The 21,124-nt window shown below is 40.8% G+C and overlaps 1 protein-coding gene across 4 annotated transcripts in view; it reads right to left on the reverse strand.

Annotated features, from left to right (window-relative positions):
• The window catches only part of Myof (myoferlin), a 142,020-nt gene that overhangs the window by 106,135 nt on the left and 14,761 nt on the right, over positions 1–21,124 (reverse strand). For 3 of the 4 annotated variants that reach the window (XR_015440363.1, XM_004838518.4, XM_004838519.4), the window contains exons 2-5: positions 18,335–18,390; positions 15,033–15,124; positions 2,860–2,968; positions 415–502 (exon numbers count right to left, since the gene is read on the reverse strand). Coding sequence is in view for 3 of the 4 variants with exons in the window: in XM_004838518.4 (XP_004838575.1) it covers positions 415–502; positions 2,860–2,968; positions 15,033–15,124; positions 18,335–18,390 (345 nt within the window). In the remaining variant the exon portion in view is untranslated. Of the gene's footprint in view, positions 1–414; positions 503–1,620; positions 1,793–2,859; positions 2,969–15,032; positions 15,125–18,334; positions 18,391–21,124 lie in introns of those variants that run through there. The other variant, XM_087184926.1, reaches the window with a different exon arrangement.

Consider the following 21,124-nt stretch of genomic DNA (forward strand, 5'->3'; position numbering starts at 1 on the left):
GAGACTGGTAGCTGAGGGATAGCCTAATGGTCACTCATTTTGGAAGTAAGAAAACACACAGAGGGAAGTAGACGGGCCACTCTATGACCCTCGTAACCTGGGACATTGGATGCTGTAGTAGCTATGAAGCTAAAGCAAGGCCATGCTTGGGATATTCTTTTGGACCCTGTGAGTGCTGGAGGGCTCACTGTGAGGTTGTTCAGTAAAGGCCTCTTTCACATTCCCTCTACCGTGAAGGACATTTCCTAAGCAATCACACTGTCCCAATTCATACTGTTCTACTTGCCTTACAGAGCCCTTCTGGTGGGCAGAGAGCAATAAATGGTATAATAACCTGGTTGTCCTCACTGGAAAGTCCACTTGGGTGTCTCAGCAGAGTCCCCTCAGGGTGGGCCTTCAGAAGGGTCAGCTTACCTCCCATTTCTGGCACATTGGTCCCACTCGTGTCATTTGGATGTGGAGCTGAAGGTGGCTCATAGCCAATCACCAAGTCAATAGTGGCCTGGGTAGAAATAATTCATTGTAGAAAGCATTAATGTGGGGCATTAGAATATTACAGACTCAATACAAAGTAATTCAATAGGAGTAAAATTCTTAGAAGGGATGAGCAAAGCAGTAGGAAAGTGAGACTAGATATGGGGAGGCTGACGACAAGTGCTGAACTGTTTCTGTCTCCCCACAAGTGAGCCACAGAGAAGCTATCTGGGCCAGGCTGCGAAGTGAATCATGGGTAAGGGGCAACTGATAGGAGCGTAAGTGTAACACACAACTGGTAACTTGTAACTTGCCTCTGTCCTCATGGCCTCTTCTTGCAAGATTATGATTACAGGTGCTCATTTTAAATGATTGATTTATTTGTTGCTTATTGGCTTAGTTGATTATAATTGCTGAGGTTTATTTTCATGTTTTTCTCTAAAATTAATTTTAACAAAAAATGTATATAGTAGTTATTCATAAAATACAACTAAAAAGAGAAAGTGAAGGTGATTAAAGAGGAATTAAATTTGCAAATCACAAAGTTAACATAATTGCCCTGCCTCTTGCATAAATTGTGATTCTCAAGATGCCTAGGGAAAAGGGAAACAGAAATTGTTATGAAATCCTTGTTACCAGGAAGAAGGAAGCATATTAGTTCCTTACAAGTGATAAAGACATTCCTGTTTATAAAATTTTAAATAAAGTTTTCACATAGGGTGTTATTTTAGGACAAAAGTTTTTATATATATATATACTTTGTGAACCAATATAATGTCAAAATAATTTGCTAGGAAAAATCAGCAAGAGTTACTAACTTTTTTTGGCCAAATTACATCCCTACATCCACCATTTATACAACTGCTTAACAAGAGAAGAGCATTTTAGTGTAAAAAAATGAGGAAAACAAACCTGAAAGAGAGTCCTTTGCAAGTAAGGGTAGCACATATGCATATACACACACATATACCATATTAACTGATAAAATACAGGAATACTATATAGGATATACTTAGACTAAAAACTGATATATTGTTTACCTGAAATTCAAATTTAAATGGACATCCTATACTTTTACTGCTACTTTTGTTACATCTGGTCACCACTAACATGCACATACACACAGCCACGCACATACTGCATTACCTGTTCTTTCTTTTGTCTGCTCACCAGTGAATACTCCCTCATGGATCAGCACATTGGAAGACTGACTTAGAACTACTGCTCTGGGAGACAGTGACCAGATAAGAATGTCCCATCTACAGTCCCATAGCAAATAAAGAACCATAAGACCAGCATCTTAAAGCTGCCTGCCAAAGACCAAGGCATGAAGGGCAAATGCAGGGAGCAGTGAGAGGCTCAGCTGCTAAATTTAGTCTGACAATCAAACTTCTGAAGCCCAGAAGAGCACATGGATAGATTATCTGTGGGTCAGTGGTTTTCATGCACTGTGTCCAAGAAACCTCAAGGGATCCCACAGGGTGGGGAGAATAGCAGGGGGCAGAGCTTGGGGCCTTTACTTTCCTTATTGCATTCGGTCACAACACCTCTGCCACTGTAGGGTCCTATATGTGCTTTCTTCTGCACTTTACAGAAGTGGCAATCAGAAAAAATACTTACAAACCATCGTTTCTCAGTATCATTTCTCTCATTCAGGTTTAAGTAAATAATAAATGAAATTTTAAATTTATGTGTTATAATCAGAATACCGATACATAGCAAATTGATGGTCTTAGAGACTAGGTCAACAAAATTGGCATTTCCATCCATGACATTGAGAAGCCTAACCTGTATTTTTGCCTGTAGGGATGTCCTTTCTTAATATAAATTTTTCTCCCTTTGCCCAGACTCTGAAGCAGCTAAAAGTTGTGGGCCAACCATGGTAACTTCATGTTTGTTGATAGTCATGTAAAATCTGGACATCAGAAGCTTGAGTTGAAATTTTTAAAAGCACATTCGAACTCTGATCTTATACAATATGTATTTATATATAGATATTGTGATCAGAAAACATTAACTTCCCAATGCAATGATAAAGATATAATATTAATATATTGATATTCAAAATAATTCTCATGAAGGAGTGCCTAACTCACAGAGCTATACACAAATGTTAATCCTCACATGGATAAGCCAGAGCTACACCGAGGGGTTTTGCTCACTCTATAGAATTCTGTGGTAGAAAATCAAATCTCAAATTTCCTAGTTCTGTGAGTAAAAGTATAGAATAAGGGCTATATCATAAGTATATAGACCTATCTATCTCAAAGCCAGATTTCTGCTTTTTGTGCAGTGAGCTAGTTATCAGTACAAACTCTTTTCTAAATGAACTTTTGCTTAATCATCTCACTTCAACATCATTTCAACAAGAGGTAAAATCCTTACCCCAGTGTCTTGTCCCTTCTCATTTATCAAGGAGATGAGTTTGTAGGGCAGTGATCTACTCTGGTTGCCAGTGAGATCCTTCAGGGCAACAGTTGCAGTGCCAATTAATCTGCAAGGGAAACAGAAAAGACAAAAGCCTAAGTGGCAGACCTGATCCATCATCTTGCAGGCCCTCCCAGTACCGTGGTATTCATCTATTATCATTAAAGCCACTAATAATAGGTCATGGGCTAAGGTATTCTGGCAATAAACATGAAATGCCTGCCACTACTTCTTTTTAATATGTAGTCATTTCAAGAGTTAAACTATAATGCCTATAGATTCCAACAATCATGTATGCCAGAAGGAAAGACTGGAGGGAGCCCCCTACCCCAGAATCCTAGCAGAGAGAAACAAGATAAAACTCAGAAAGAATGGCATTTTCCATCATGGGAATTTTTAAAGGACTCATAAAATTTTCCCCTGTTAAAAAATCCTCCCACATAGACCTTTTCAAAGTGTCTGTCTACTTTGAGAATAGGTTCTTAGATTATTGATGGGGCCAACTTGCTCCCCCTCTATATTCTGATTCAAATTAAGGTGTGTGTACTGCTACTTCCTCCTAGGCCCTGGGATTATATCATGTCTCTACAACTCACCCACTTGTCTCCTGTTGCACATGACAGAAGCACAATGTACAGAAGCACACTTGTGTCCTTCTCACCAGACTGATGGCCCCTAGGGGCATAGCATGTTCCTGTTGTGTTTGTTCCTATGTTCTCTGAGACTGAAACACTACAGGGACTTAAAAGATATTTACTAATGAAGGAAAGAATAAATAAATCTATGCATATTGAGAATGAATATCTAAAACATTTTTATAGTTAAGGGAAGTGATCAAAAAAAAAGAATGTAACCCATGGAAAACAGTCTGTAACTTGGGGGTTGTAACATGAAACATGAATGAGAGCAGGGAAATGGAAGAAGTTCTCTTTGTGAAATGCAGTCAGAAAGGCAGAAAAGCCCAGGGGCTGCTTTCTTCTCAGCAGGGACAGTGAGAAAGGAAAAGAGAAGTAGTAAGTGTGTTTTAATTTTATTTATATCTTGCCTACAATTACAGCCACTTATACTAACATGGAGCAGATGTGATAGAGCAGAAAATTATTAGCATTAAAATAGAAAACTAAGCATCAATCCCTTAAAGTCATAGAAAAGATTATTTAGAGTATATCAAAATACCCACAGTGAGGAGATTGTAGTTAAGTGTTTTTATATAACTCTGAGATTTGGGGCAAAAATAATAATCAGGAAGGTTCATTTTGTAGAGAAATTATTTAAAAATTTAGTAGAGTTTCTTTAAAAATCAGGAAAAGTTTATGTCAATGTGGGCCTATCATTTTTAAGTGACTAATCTATATTCATATTCTTCTCTCCAACTCAGAAACTGGGCTAGATAATAGAACTGGAGTCTACAGTCCGAGCACACGTCGGTGACTCCTCTGTGAATAGATATATTGCACAAGACCAGAAAATTGTGGAAGCACCCTGTTTCACTCAGTTTACTCAATGATATGGATGGTTTGCATATGATTTCTTGGATGAGTGCAATTCCCATACAGAGCACTACTCACAATGCCCCCAAACCATGACAGATTCTCATTGTTCCTAATATCACAAATAGTCTGTAGTTGGCAATAGAAAATAAAAATTTGCTTCCAAGAGATGACTGAACTTTTCATCCCTTTCAGGTCAATACAAAAATTAGATCTACCAGTCAATGCTGAAAATTGATGGGAATTTTACAGAATGTTGTTTAGATGAGCATATTCATACAATATGCTTATTAGAGTATTTTTCTACAGTGTTGGATTTCTATTCCTCTAACATGTTGAGGACAGAGTTCTACATATCATTCCATCTCTAGTCTTCCACATAAGACAAGAGCTCTAAAATTTCTCCACATCTCCCTTAGCCCACAATATGTCTGAGCAAAATTTCTTACCATATTTACAAAATAGCTATGGGGTTGACTAATTGAGTTTAAAGAAGAACAAAATGTGAAAAGTATGTTTTTAAAGCCATCTGACTGGTGTTAAATTCAAAATGAGATACTTTCTTTAAAGACATGGAAATACGTGCAACTTTATTTCTCATAGTTCCATGATTCATGGCCTCTGATTAAGATAATAACATTGTACACTTAAACATGCACTGATTTGTTTTTTGCTAAAGTCAGAACCTGATACGGTGTGGAAGTGTGAAGAGGCCTGACCAGAATTTCTCAACCTCTTCACCACTGAACATTTTGATCTCATTAATTTTTCTGTTGTGAGGGGCTGCCCTGTGCTTTGCCAGAGGCTCAGCAGCATCTTGAGCTCTACTCACCGGATGTCTGTAGCAACCTCCCAGTTGTGATCACCAAATACCATCTCCACACATTGCCAGTAATCTGCCCCAGGTTGAGGCCAGTTCCTATTCTAGCCCTAACCCTATGTCCTAACTTTCTTTGAGGCCTTGTCTATGTAGCCCAATTCTCTGAGTCTACTTCATTGTTAGCAGACACATGAATGGAATTGAATAATTCCACAAACATTTTCCAGCTCTAAAGGTCTGCTTCTAAGCTTGTATATGTGATAGTTTCTGTATGTCTATTTTATAAAACTGTCTCATATTAAATAATTCTTTTTCTTAAATTTATTGCCCTCTAACTCATGGGAATAGATATCTAGAATATGCTTCATTGGAATATCCAAAATGACAGGCAAGGGTTTTCCTTCAAGGGTACTGGCCTGAGTCATGGATGAGAATTAATTCACAAAAAGTATCTGGGAAAAGGTCAGGTCATTGCATGAGTGTTATATCATGCAATAGGGAATGGTGGGGCTTGAGGCATACTGCCTAAAACACAAAGCCCATCTGCTCACCTTTTATGGTCTTGAATGATTTTACAACCTCCATTCTGACTCAACCAATATTTGCTGATTTCCTTTCCCTATGACAGCATTCATTGAACAGAAATGGAATAAAGTAAAATAAAAAAGACAACTATAAAGCCTAACCTCAATTCCTTTAGAAACGTTTAGTCCTATTCCTAGGATTTACTTTTTCATCATAAAATTCTGATGCTTTTGCTGGTGGGGGACATGTACAAGAAGACATGATTTTTTTTCCCAGAGGTAAAAATAGTGTCTAGATGATTATAATCGCACCGTTATTTTTACACCTAGGTTGAGTTGAGGAAAAATGAAAACAGTTAATAACTTCTAAGAGTTTCTAAGAGCTGAGTAGAAGGAAGCTTGGCCTTTGGATAAGTCTGAGCTCTGCAGTGACTCCAAGGCCTGCCTGGCCTGGCCTGTTTGCTGTGATGTTGCCTGGATACAGAACACTGCAATAACTGGGGATGATGACTTGACCTCCTACACAGAACAATAGAACAGCTCAGTGTGACCACAAGACAATTTCCTTTGAAAATTTTCTTTCATATTACTAATGCTACAGATAGGCCAAAAAGACAGTGTGACAGTAACAGAGAAACTCTGCCCTGTATTTTATGGAAAAATAAGTCTGCCCTTGGAATCCACCCAACGTCAAAACAGATGAGCCACAGTCTCAGAAGAAAACTATACTGAAAGTATCACAAGGGCCTTTGGCTTTCCTGCCCTATTTGGGAAATTAAGTAGCTGCACATGTATTTTAAAATGAAAAACAAACCAGCCATGCCCCTTTTCCTTTCAGTCCATGAATGTTATAGAGCTCTGAGCTGGGTATGTACGTGACAAAGAACTACTAAGCAGGACAGACACTACTTGACAGATGTTATGAAATGATGGGGAGTAAGAGTTTAATGGTAAACTAGTCAATTTAGATATGCAAGTATCAGTGAAGAACCTCTTTAACTGTTTTGTTTGTCTTAAAATGGGTAGAATGCAGTTTGTTTAAAAAAAAAAAAAAAAAAAAGAGGAATGGAAAATGTTCTCCCTATTAGCACTGGTGCCTGTTAACAGCCGCATGCCTCTGTGGTGAGTAAGGGCTTTGCTGCTGGGTTCTTAAGCAGGGAGCTTGCATCTATGCAGCCAGGACACAACCCACAGGGATTACTGAAAGAGAGCTTCTGGAAATTCATCCAGAAAAGAAAGGAAAAATATGTTGGAGGCTGGAAAATAAATTACATGTCACACTGTTTCTGCCTCTGGGGACTGTGGCAGTCTCAATGTACCATCATTAGGGGAAAACAATCTGCAGCTGGGCTTCTATCAGGTCCCCAGTGGAGGCCCTGAGACGATCATGACCTATCCCTTGAAGCACAGGGATGATTCCTTAGCTAGCTGAGCCTTGTCATTTTGGCCAGCCCTGAATGGTCATGGGGTTCCCAGGTTGGGACCCATCTCCCTTCCCCACATTGATCCCTTCTTTGGGCCAGTACCCATCGCATTCCTCCCTGGTCCCAAGCCAACAGGTAGGAGAGCCAAGCATGTCCCTGACTGTAAACCAGACTAGTGAGAGAGGTAGTGGCAGCTGACAAATGTTCTTTGCTCAACCAAAGTTTAGTTAGCCTCTTGAACCTTTTCTTAGGTAAATTATGAACTTCCTTATAAAGCCAGTTTTAACAAAGAGCCCAGCTAAATTTAGCAAGACAGGTCCCACTCATATCTAATCACCTTTCATATCTGATCAGATTCCTCATTCCCCAGCTGAGGTCTGACCACATTGGCCTGCCCTCAGCAAGAATCCTGCTAGGTCTGTTTAGCCAGAATCCTCCTTACCCTCCCAGGAATTTTCCATCCGCTGATTCCCACTCTGATCCGTGGCTGTAAATTTCAACCTGCCCATGATGTATATGGTGTTTAGGCCTATTTTTCCCCCACTGTAAGACCACATTGCAGTGATTCCTCTACCTGTGACAATGGTGCTGGATAAAGTCTTTTTTGTTATGCTTTAGCAAGTATCACTGAATATATTTTTCTTTAACCCAGCCGTGACAGCAGATCATATCATAGGAATCCCTGGCTGGGGTAAAGTCCCTCAAAGGGCCCTCCTTGTTTCTCCCATCCACTTGCACTCCCAGGGCTCCCAATCTGCCCACCCTCACTCGGCCTCTGGATTATCTACCAAATTGCTTCTTGGAATGTGCCTCCCCAGAGCTCCCTGCATCAGAACTCCTGGGGGTGTGCAGATTCCCAGGATGGTGAATCAGACTTTTTCTTTAGTTCATACACCCAGGAAGTATGAGAAACAATGGCCTAGAACAATGACCCTCAATGGAAGCTTGAGGAGGGTGGAGGCTGGATTCGGGGCTGGGGTAGGGAGGTTGACAAAACAGGGCAGGGAAGAGGGGTACAGATGGAGTTTTAAAAATATAAAATACAATGGCACAAGTTCATACCTGTGAAGTGTGCATAGAAATCTAATTATCTAATGGAACAGACTGTAGTCCATAAAACTCCACCTGCATCTCCTCAGCAGGCCTGCTACCCTGTGCCCTTTCCATCTTCCCCTTCTCATTCCATATGAGGATGGTCTGAGGCTTTTTTCCTATTCAACCAAAGGTGTCGTGGGCTTTACAAAACAAAGCAATGAGCCAGGTATGGTGGTGCACACTTGTAATCTCAGCACTTTGGAAGGCTGAGGCAGGTGAATTGTGAGTTTGACCCTAGATTAGGCAAAGTAACGAATTAGCCAGACACCATCTAAAACAACAACAACAATCAGGAGGGGGGAATATCTCAACCCTGGATTCAATCACCAGTGCCACTGCCACCAAACCAAACAAAAACCCCACTGCCAATAACAGAGTAACACTGGTCCTCAATGGTGTCCCCAACCTGCTGTGCACAAGCTTCCCCGTGCTTTTAGACACACTGAAGGCTGTGGTGGAGTTTGTCCCCCTTACGGCCATGTCTCCTCTCTTTTCCAAGCCCCTTCTGCCACAAACAGTATCACTTTACCACTTGGAAGAACTTGGTGGAAGCCCTCCTTGTAGTGAGGGCTACTCTGTCACTGACTCTGGCTGTAGGGGGCAGTTAACTAGCTCATATGCTGGCAGGTGGAGCCACTGGAGTTAGAAAAGCCTGTCCAGCACACAATATCTGATTCCTCAGTAACCAGAGCCAGAGAAGAAGGGAACCCTAAACAAATCCCAGCATGGAGTCTCAGAACTAGGAGAAATAACAATATTAAGAGATACAGGGACAGAGAAAGAAAGACACAGAAAGAGACAGACAGATGGACAGATACAGAGACATAGAGAGACAGAGAAAGGGAGAGAGAAAGGGGGGAAGAAAACACAAACCTTGGAAGGTCTGGGGACTATGTACGAGGATTTAAATGTACTTATCGTGTTCTATACACTTTCACTTAACAAGCTGGGTGACTGTAAGCAATTTGGTGAAACTTTTTAAACCACATTTTTCTCATCTGTCAGTTGAGGATATAACTGTCTGACTGGGGGTTGTTATAAAGATTACCTACAGTTATGTGTGGAATAGTTTTTGCACAAGCTCTGTGCTCAGTAAACCTACCAAAGACACTAGCTATTATGTTCTTTTTCAGGAAATTAATGTTCCTATAATTTGCTCCCATGTCTAGCATTTATTGAGGAAGTATTCCAGTTCCCATTATAAAGATGAAGAATCTTGCCAAGTAAGTGGTAGAACAAAAATCTCTATTAATCTTGTGATCATACAGCTGGACCCTTGCTCACAACTCTTATGCAAGAATGTGATAATTTTCCTTATATCATTAGGGTTTCTGTTATCTCCTTCTTATGCACAAAACAGATGCCTTGCACAGAGATGTATATGAGATGCTGTTGCTAACCTTGCTTGGCATTTGTGTGGGGTGCATGATGGTGATTTCGCATGTAGATGTGCAAACACGGACAGGAAAGAATACTAGAATTGCAAGATCTTAGAGAGATAATTATGGTCATTCTACCTCAGACATTGTAATTTTCATCTCTAGCAGTTCAATTTAGATCTTTTTTTATATCATCCATGACTCTACTTAACATGTTCCAGCACTCCTCTACCTTTTGTTTTTTTGGTACCGGGGATTGAACTCGGGACCTTGTGCTTTTGAGGCAGGCGCCGGAACCACTGAGCTAAATCCCCAGCCCCCCTCTACCTTCTTGATGCTACAGATATAACTATAATACCTATTTTACTGTCCACATCTACTAATAATACCATTTATACCATTTCTGGGTCAGTTTTTATTGAGTTTCCTCACATTACTGAGGTAAGAGCCTTCTCTGTGAATTACAAGGTTTTTCCACTTGGGCTGGAGGGAACATAAACTATTCGCAGCCTCATGTGAGTGCTAAAGACTGTGCTGTCTGCCTCCTTCCAGAAGTTCTCTCCCCCTCATCAAATCACACTCAGCTAAAGAGTCAAGGGAAGCCAGGGGTGGTGGCACACCTGTAATCCCAGCATTTGGGAGGCTGAGGCAGGAGGATTGCCACAAATTTGGGGCCAGCCTGAGCTACATAGTGAGTTCAAGGCCATAGTGAGAACCTGTCTCAAAAAAAAAAAAAAAAAAAAAAAGAGGCAAGGGAACTCTACAAATCCCTGGATGTTCTCTCTCTGACTCTGTCCTTCTGTCTCTGACTTTCTGAGTCTCTTTCTGTCTCTGGGCCTATGTCTCTGTCCCTTTCTTTCTTTCTCTCCCTTCCACAACTCTGTAGCTCTCTCCTCGTGGTCCAAGAGCCACCTTGGTCCTTGGGTGTCTCCCCACCCACATCTCTCCAATGCTGGGAGACAAGCAGGATCTGCCTACGACCCTCTCTAGGCAGAGAGTCTGCAGGAACTCAGCTGACGCTCATCAGTAACCAGCAGACCGAGTCTCCAGGCAGCCTTGTCTGGCTGCAGAATCACCCCTTTAGCCACTGTGCTCCACTTCCTCGCTGGGTGCTCAGTCTTAAGTTCCATGTCTCTGTCTGTGAAAGGGCATGAGCTTTGTGAGAAGCATTGTTTCTCTTGTATCCCCAGCCCTTTATGTCCTGAGCCTTTTGCAGTTGAAGTCCAGGCTGGAATCACACTATTGGTTTCTCTTTTTTTAGTAGCGGGGATCAAACTCGGGACCTTGTGCTTTCGAGGCAGGCAGCAGAACCACTGAGCTAAATCCCTGGCCCACCAAGCTGGAATCAAAGAAATATTCCAGACAGCTGAGGTGGGACAGAGTCCATATAAATGGCCCATTATTAGTAGGTTAATATGACAGCCACACGGTGATCAGCAAATGTTAAATGTCATTCATGTGGTAACATCACACACTCACTTGTTCACTTATTCATTTAGCAAACATTTATTGAGAAGGCCTATGTGCCAGGCAGTGTGCTCAGTGTCGGTGTTGCAGCACGGAACAAGACAGATTCGGAAGGAGGGCAGATGGATAAGTACCAATGGTCGTGAACATGGAGCTACACATAGCAGAGCAACACACATGTCAAGTGCTTAGGCTCAGCCCTAACATCTACCTGTGCTCGTGGACCCTGTCCACCACTCTTACACTTATTAGAGCTTTGTAACCAGAGCGGCTCTGAAGAAACCAAACACGGCAGTGAGCGAGAGTGGCTGGGAGAAGCTGCTATGTTTGGGCGATCAGAGATGCTGCGGCCCAATACAAGATTTTACATCTACCGCAGTTGAAGACAAAGCATACAGAGACACACATGCAGAGCGAGCAGCAGATGCAGAAGTCCTACTTGGTATCGCTTTTCTTCCTCAGGCTTGTTTGCTGTGCACGTGTGCACATACAAATATGAAAACTGGCGAATACCCCTATTTCCTACACATCCAGGCTTCTGAAGGCGGTTCTTCCTTAGGAACTCCAGTGGAGGACAGCATGGTCAGGGTGCTCAGCTGTCACGGTCCCAGCCTCAACCTCTCCGAATTTCAAGTCTTCTCTCCACCTCTCAAGATCACGGTGAAAGAGTGCAGGGCTGGACACAAATTACTGAATAGGATACGTGCCTGCTGCATGACTGTGAACAGATTTTTAAACCTCTCCGAGGAAAAAGAGGCCCGCTTCACCCAGTGTCTGTGAGGATAAAGTGGAATATGGAAGGCAAAGGGACGAGCAAAGCCCCTGCCCACACTAGGTCCCGCGTGACAGCCACTGCCATTGAGAAAATTCTTCCACACTGACATTTCAGCTAAAAATACCATTTCGCGTGTGTCACATGACCAAGAGGCTGCTCTGGTTTTCTATCCCCCTCATTTACTCTGGATGACTGACTGGATGAAGACGAAGAGGGGAAAGGCTGCGAGCAACCCAGATCACTCCCAGGTAGGAAGAGAAAAGCTGCTGCGCAGAAGGACCGCCTGCCGCTGTTTGCTGATAGGCCTGGGCAGCAGAGGAGGAGAGAGCAACTTTTGCACCTCCAGTCTCCATGACAACAGGCAAGTCATCCAGCAAGACATTCCTCAACCCTTAGAAAAATCCTCCCTGCTCTTCCAGGTGATGGAAGCAGCCCCACACCCCGAAGCCAGCAGATCCCCCAACCCAGATCTCTAGGGAAAAAGTTAAGTAGAAAATCTGAGGCCCAAATATACACATATTTTGCTCAAATAAAGAGCTTATCCCCAGATTTTTCTCCCTAAAATGTACAGGTAGTTTGACCAACTATTGTGCAGTTGATGGAAACGAAGTCCAAAGGTATGATTCCCTACTGATGATGGGGAAACATGCATCTTAGTACAGTAAGGACAGAAGCAATGCAGGGACATTATTGTAATGATTGCTCATGATAGAGTTGACTCCAGGCGAGCTACAAGACAATAAATTACACTGCAGAGAAATCTACAGGGCAGATTAGTAATCTCTTCATCAAAAATGAAGAGGCTGAGAGAAGTCCTATTTTGCTCATTCCTTCAGGTAAGTCACTGGCCCCAGTGCCCACGTTAGGGTTTCTGAGAAGATCACTCACTCAGTAAACTGTTATCAGCAGTACGCCTTTACTCAGGTTAGTTTCTCAGGAAGCACCACAAATCATGACCTTGGAGGACTGAGCTGCAGGCCAGGTAAATTTTATTAGGAGAGAGAATTAGCAGAGTGCAGGTCCAGCTGGTATCCAAATAGAAGCCCTGGGACACAGGGCCCTGGGTGCCTTGGAAAAGTCAGTGGAAGATGGGGAGGGAAGGGAAAGATCAAAAGAGTGATAAAGACCAGCTTCATATTTTGCCTAGATTTTACTTTCCTTCTATTATGCTTATATAGTCTCCTGTCATCATACTACCATAGCGACCACAAGCTCATTTGGGTTTTATATCTAGCAGTCATCAAAACACCAACTGTAATATATCTCAGCAAGATGCATGGAGGCTCAGACTTTAGAAAGACCTTCTGTAACAGGATCTATTATATTCTCTTTGTTCAGAATTAGAAAGAAAAATGACTATGTTCAAATAGACTGCACATCAGCTGTCTTCAGAAATGCATGTATGGAATGCTTGAAATGTGGTGTGCCTGAATTGAGATGTGCTGTGAGTGTAGAATACATTACAGATTTCAAAGACTTGAAAAGATGCATGTAAATTATCTTGATGATTTAAATATATTGATTACATGCTGAAATAAAATTTTGAAAATAATGGATTAAAAATATTAAGATTCAGTTTACTTGTTTCTTTTTACTTTGCTAATGTGGCTACTAGAAAAATTTAAGTTGCATATGTACTTTGTAATATATTTGTATTGGAGAGAGCTGGTCTAGAATATCAACAGGGCTTTCATGTGCAGAAAGAGGAAAGCAAAGTACAAAAAGGACTATTATTAGTGACAATCAAAGGCTACTGTGAGGCTCTACCACCCACTTTTACAGAACTTTGAAACACAGGAAATAAAATCATCTTCTGGGAGTTAGGGTGAAAGAGAAATAATCATATAATGGCTGAAGGCTGAGATGTGCAATGTAATCCTAAAAGGCTGGTTTGGTTGAGGCTGAGTGAGACTAGAACTTTCTAGATTATATTTATATAGTTTAAAAAAAAACTGCTTCGGCTACAAGGGATACTGGTTAGCAACAGAGCATGGAAAAAGGGACCATAATACCTATCAAAGCACAGTTTAGGGGGTAGATGTCTGTCCAGACTGACTCTGACACTGGTAAGCAGAAGACTCCAGTGATTGGATTGACCAAGTCATTAATGATTATTAATTATTGTGCTAGTACAGTACCTGGGAACACTATTTAATCATTATGCTAGGACTGTCCCAAGCAAATCAGGGTATATGGTCACCCTACCTTAACAAATTCATCCTCATTTACTGATCTCATTTCAGCTTTCTTATTGTACCAATTAAGACATCCATTTTTAAACGTACTAACAATTACTAAAAAACTGAGATGCTTTTTATAATTGATGTGGGCTTCTTTTTCCTCCTCAGTGTTATTAATTTAATAGCACATTTTATGAACAATAATATCTTACAATCAAGAACCCAGAGTAATCCGGTCTCCCATATGGCATGACTTGAAGGAAATTTCATGGATCTAAAAGTAAGAATGCTCACCAGGCAATTGTTTTCTAGTGGAAAATAGCAAGTAGGAATTTTTGTTTTAAGCTTTAGTCTATTGGGAGCTTAGTTAGTTTAACTGGTAACCCAAGAATGGGTTTTGAGTCTACAAGACCACTGGGATGAATTTACTGAGGTTATCCTGTCTCATGGAAATCTGTATGAAGCCCCCCAGGTTTTACCCAGAGTATAATCCTCATGTCAGCATGGATACCATTATGAACGGGCCCTTTTGAAACTGGAAGAAGCAGTAAAATGATTTAGGTCCAGAGGGTTTAAAAGGCGAACGAGACATTAAAATGAAATTGGAGATGGAAGGTGAACTTTAATGAGATGTACACGGGCCATACATAATCAGAAGAAAGATACTGGTTCTATCTACTATAGCTACAGTTCAGATAAACCACTAGAGCCAAGAAGTGACTATGCAGTTAACAAAGAAGTTGTCAGATAGACTAGTAGTGGTTTGGGGTTTTCAGCTGCTTTGGCATACTACAGTTATTGGAAAGAAGTGCTGTTAAGTGATTAGCTACATCTGATATTGGTACATAAGGCGGTAGGGTCATAGAATTAAAGCACTATTATATTCAAAGTATTATGTTATTATAGATGTGTTCTTTAATTAGATAAACATAGTAAGATAATATGTAAAATAAGAAAAACCACTGAAAGTAACTTACTTATTTTGTCCAATTGTCTCAAAATCTTTCACAATGATTTCAAGGGAGGATGAGAAGTCCAGTGGTATACCCCTCAAGTCAAACTCCAAAATCTGTTCACACAAAAGTTATGAAAATAGACACGCTGTTAAATGGATTCAGAAATATAAGTAAGATGCACCAATACTGCATGTTGGGACATTATTTTCACCAACAACAATCTTTGAATTACTCAATTCTATAGTTAGTCAGAAAGTATTAAATTCTAAACCTGGAGGCAACTGAGGATTGTGAGATAGCAAACCAGACTCAGGCTCAGAGAACATGTGAACAATGCCTGCCTTCCCATTTTCTGGGTTCAGTGGCTTCAGATAGGTCACCAAACCTCTGACTCACAGAGAAATTGACTTAACACCCACCTTATGTGTTGCAAGAATAAAATGAAGTATATCTGTGAGAATGCTTTCTTCAATGGGTATTTTAAAATTGTCTGCCCTTCTTAATCACATTACGATCAATCAAAGAAGATGAATAATCTAAGGAAACATTTTCTAAAATGCATCAACCTACTATTTTTCTAAAATGTATCAGTTCACAGTGGAGCAAGTTTCTCTGTGGTCAATGTTATACTCAACTGACTTTTTTGAGGTTCTCATTTTAATGCAATAAATTGCTTTCTAATGATAAATGAAAAAAATCACAGCACTGATGCCTTAGACTGATTGGATAATAAATAAATCAAGAAATGTTTTGAGGCTCCTTCATTTAAGAACACATTCACCAATCCCAGTGCATTTGGGGTTGATATTTCATTCAGGTTTGGACTCAACTATAAGATGACAGTTGGGATAAGTACATTTGAAATGAGAGAAACAAACCATACTGGAAACAAAATGGAATACGAAGCCCTGAAGAAGACATGCCAGCTCACATGAGAGCACGTCTCACTGCCAAATAGAAAAAACATGTCAAAATGACTCAAAACCTGGAGTTATAAAAACATGCAGAATAAATGTACTTTTCTTTGTTTTCTTCTTGGAACTCTGTCAGGTGCTATGAATCCATGGTGATCAATCAGTCAGACCTCCTATTCTCATGCTGTTGGGCTCCATCTGGCTGCTCTGGGTTCCAGTGAAATGATAAAAAAGTGAATTTCCCTCATGACCTACATGAGACCAGCAGGGCTTTTCAGAGGGAATAAGAAGCTTTTTATCTTCACTTCATTCAATCTCATTCAAAGCTAAGATTCAGCCCTTATCTTACAGAGATTTGCAACAATTTGAGAGATGAAAGGATTTGCAGTGAGTAGAAGGGAAGTCTTCACAGCCTGATGACTCAGTGAAAACAACAAAGATATTAATTACTGCCCTGTCTACAAAGGTTTGACCAGCTTTTGAAATAAACAATGGGACAGATCATCAACTTTTAAATAATTAGTCAGAGTATGACAATCCTATTTAATGGGAAGAATTAAAATTTTCACTTATCGAAATAAATAGGACACACATGTGTAAATACCGAATAGTTTCTCTGGTGTGAGAAACTGAAAGTGTAAATAAGGACTAAATGTAGAATAGGTAATGTGAAATAGGAAGAAAAGGGGCAAAGGGGAAGGAAGTGGGAGGGCTAGGGGAAAGGATAGAAGGGAATGGGATTAATATGAGAAAATGGAAAAATAGGAACAAAATCTTTGTAAATAGGGAGGAATGGAGGGGTTGAAGGGAGGGCTGGGCAAGGGTGAAAATTAAGAACCAAGAGAGACTATGTAAAGGTGCCAATTTCCAATGATGAATGTCATTATATTGTATACCTAAAATGTACCAATGATTAGAATGAATAATCGATAATGTAAAATAGGAAGAATAGGTCCAAAGGGGTAGGGGAAGTGGGAGGGGCAGGGGAAAGGAAAGAAGGGAAAGGAAAAAATGATGAGAAGTGGAAAAAATGGAAATAAAGTCTTTGTAAATAGGGAAGGGTGGAGGGCATGAAGGGAGGGCTAGGAATGGGGAAAAAATAAGAACCAAGATGCATTATATAAAGGTACAATTCCCAATGAGAAATGTAATTGTGTTGTATACCTACAATGTACCAATAAAAGAATTTAATACAAAAACAATTTTTCACTTATCTATCTATGAAAATATTAAACACAGAACTTGTAAATATAAATCAACAGTTGGGGGAGGTAAGTTACATCACATTCTTTCAATAGAATATTACACAATCATTAAAAATACTTTTCAATTGAATTATATGCTCAAGATACAGTCATAAGAAAAAGTAGGATAGGAAATTGTATTTGCTATTTTATGCTAGTGTGTATTTCAGACATCATATTTTATTATTTATTTGATAAACATTCACCGATACATAGTAGTTGTGTCTAGTGAATGGGATCAAAACTGCTTTGATAGTACTTACCTAAAGTTTTCAAAATTTCTATGTTAAGTATACATCACTTTTATCAATATAAAAAACAAAAAAAATCATTACTTAACTAGAAGCATCATGTAATATGTTCTTAATTAATCACATTTAATAGTATGCAGTTTGGATTTTTTTCTTTTGTTGTTTTGTTTTGTGGGGGTTTTCCCCCTTACTACAGGTTGAACCCAGGGCCTCACACATGCTGGGAAAGTTCGATACCGCTGAGCACCTTCTCCAGCCCCAGATATGTTCTTAATTGTGGAGCTTCCCTTTTGAGACTCTGAAGATGATCTGATCCTTCCTCCTACTCTACAGATATTCCCTAGATATGCCATAGTCGTGGACCAAGGTCACACAGTGAGCTGGGACTGAGCTTGTCCAGGTCTCAGTCTTCCTCCGTATTGTCCTGGCTCCACTCACCACACTGCTGCACTACTGGAGATGGTCTTTTTTTTTTTTTTTGGTACTGGGGATCGAACTCAGGACCTTGCTCTTGCAAGGCAGGCGGCGGCATCACTGAGCTAAATCCCCAGCCCTGGAGATGGTCATTTGAGTGTTTCTCTCCTTGATCTGTTCTGTTCTCTTAGTGGAATAATGAGATGGAGGGGATGGAGGTGAAATACAGAAATCCCCTTTCCAAAGAGAAGCGTTAACCTCCCACCCAACAGGCAGACAGTCAGACAGCTTATCTAATAAAAATAAAGTTGAACGGGTGTGCTAATCCACGCCTGTAATCCCAGCACTTGGGAGGTTGAGGCAGGAGGATCCCTACGAGTTTGAGGCCAGCCTGGGCTACATGGTGAGTTCAGGGCCAGCCTGAACTACAAAGGGAGACTCTACCTCAAAAAACCAAAAATAAATAAATAAAAATAAAGTTGAAAAAACAATGAAGTCACCTCATTCCAGACAGGATTGAGTTCATTATCAACTTTCTTTGTTTTCTTTTTCTCATCTGCAAATAAAAAAATAAGAGATTCAATCAATTAGAGATAAAGAGCATGTAAAATTCATTTACTCTTTCAAAGAACATTACCTGAGAGCCTATATTATGTGCCCACGTTTCCCCATTTATGAGCCTACAGTGGGGACCACCAGAATCAGGATTTTTCCCAACAGAATGGCACTTGTTGGCCTACAGCATTTTCCCCATCCCTGGGTTTACAAGAAGTTAAGAGATGGGATTCAAAATCATAGAAGTGCCATAATGCTCTGCCCATCTCTTACCCGGGTCACCCAGGGCCTCTGTGTCGCCAGCTTTCTGCTGAAGGTGCTGCATCTCTGAGGTGTACCTTGAGGTGCTTTGAGGTACTGGTGTACCATCTTATAGATAAGAATACCAAGATTCAGAGATGTGAAATGTGTCTGAGTTCGCATGTGGCAATAGAGCCCCAATAGAAACCTGGCATTTTCACTCTAAAACCTACGCTGCCTCCAAGTTTGTTAAAACCCAAACACAGTAAAAGTGAAGCTGAACTCTCTCCCGGAGGCCTTGGACAAAGGAATTGGGAGAGGAACACTATTTAGGATCAGCCCACTTTTTACTCCTGGCCCACCTTTTCTGAAGACCCATTGTCTTTTGCCTCTGTCTGAGCCTGGATGGTCCACCTGCCTAAAGGAGCCAAGGGTCAATCCAGTCCAGCCAGTGCTTCAGGTTTCTCTGGAGAAAAGTCCTAAGAGCAGGGGCTCTCTTGGGTCTCTGTCCCCAAATGTTTACCAAAATAAAAGCCAGTCTTTGAGTGCTGGTATGTGTGCAAGCATTATCTTATAACCTTAGAAACAGTATGTATTTCTGATGTTATCCCCCTTTCACATTTAAGGAAGCTGAGGAGTAATGTATTTAAAGTCACCTAGTCAAAAAGTGGCAGGAAGAGGCTTTGAAGCCAGGCAGTCTTACTTGGCGGGCCATACTTTGAACCACACCTCAGCCTTTCTTCCCCTCTGTTGCTGTGGAATGTAGGAGGTAGTGGGTTTTGTTTGGCCAAAAGTCACATTGCTTTTGCTCCCAGCTCAGAGCCAGCTGTGGGAATAGCCACCTCATTCTTCCAAGACCACAGCATAGCAAGGCCATGAGTCATGGCCCTTACTCCACTAAGCATTAACTTTTCCACTTGAGTGGGCATCACATAGTCCAACTGGCTTTCCTTTCTATGTTTTTTGCCTGTAAGAGGGGGAAAAAATGGGGATAATGAGTGCCCAGCTCAGGCCAACGGACCTTACAACTGAGCCCATAGAAATGGTCTACTAAGTGAGTTCTTCCACAAGCATTAATCAACTTCTTCCGTTTCCCACACAACAGATATTTTTAAAATACTGTTGGACAGGCATTGAGCTGGACATTGTGAGAGATACAAAAATATCCTTGGCATGGTTCCTGTCTTCGGGAGTCAGATGTATGACTGAAAGAGAAAGGATTTCAGTTGGCCTCACAGGGATACAAATGAAAACGCAAACTCAGAGGAAATATAGGTGACTTCAAGCCTTGGTACCATGAAGGGCTCACACAGGGAGCAGAGGCAGAGCTGGGGATTGAATGACCAGGAGGAATTGCAAATGTGAAGTTGAGAAGAAAAGGTAGAGGTGGGTGGATCAGCCATGGAGCAGGGGAGATCCAGCCGTGTCTGAAACTCTGCAGAGGCCAACTGCCGTGAACAAAGGGCTGTGTGGGAAGGTTATGGTCAGACTGGGAATCCTTGAATACCAGGGTAAGCTTCATATGGCAGATATAAGGCTACTTAAGAGAAGAGGATATTAGAAACTGGATTTACACTTGATCTTAGCCAAAAGGCCAAGAACTGATAGAAACTGGATTTAAGTTTATAATCCAATGAGAAAAAACAAGTTGCTCCACAGATCTTCCAATGAATGATTCAGTTGTGTGTTAAAAACAAAGGGGAGCAGCTGAGTCCGAGCAAAAACCGGTTGGCCACAGACCAGGTAGAGCAATTCAAGTGCACATTCCTGCAGCTCCCAGCACCAACTACATGATTCTGATGTTTAGGGTGGTGGCTTTAAGGGGCTCTCCCAGAAAGCCAGGCATTGGTAAGCCTTCTAGCTAGACTATGAGGCAGGTACTTCTGTTATGTCCAGTTTGCAAATAAAAAAAGTGAGTCCAGAATGGTTAGGTAACTGCTCCAAGATCACAGAGCTAGGAAGAAGACCTTTAAGCAATCTACTCTGATTCCAGGCCCTTACATCTAACCCTTGCACTCTCTTATTTCTTTGAATAATATGGGAAAAGGAAGTATCTGGCATTAACTCCTGCCCTTCTGGAGAAACCTAGCTCACTGTCTTCTAAGGAGGGGGTTTCTGATTTGTATAAAAAATGTGAATACATTATATTTTATTGAAATCCTGTTCTCACACATAAACATGTCAGCCAAAAAAAACAGGAGATAAATTCTTTTTTTATCAGCAATCAGAGTTAAATATTTATATCATTCAATTATTTGAGTCTACCTTTTTTTTTAAGAGCAAAGTTTCAGGTACTAAATACCCGAATAAATTGCAGGAAATTCCCTCTCCCTCCTCTACATTACCTACCTCCTACTCCCTGTTGCCACCTCACTTATTAAGGTGAGTGTTCCTTCCTATGGAAAAGAATTAAATACTCTCAGCCTAGAACAAAACAACTGACTCAAATGCAGAACACTTTGGACTGAAGACATTATTCTTAATGTTTCCTGTTT

The sequence above is a fragment of the Heterocephalus glaber genome, unplaced genomic scaffold (genome assembly GCF_053883595.1).
Source record: "Heterocephalus glaber isolate CG9 unplaced genomic scaffold, H.glaber_assembly_v1.0 deba00001497, whole genome shotgun sequence".
Classification (NCBI taxonomy): domain Eukaryota; kingdom Metazoa; phylum Chordata; class Mammalia; order Rodentia; family Bathyergidae; genus Heterocephalus; species Heterocephalus glaber.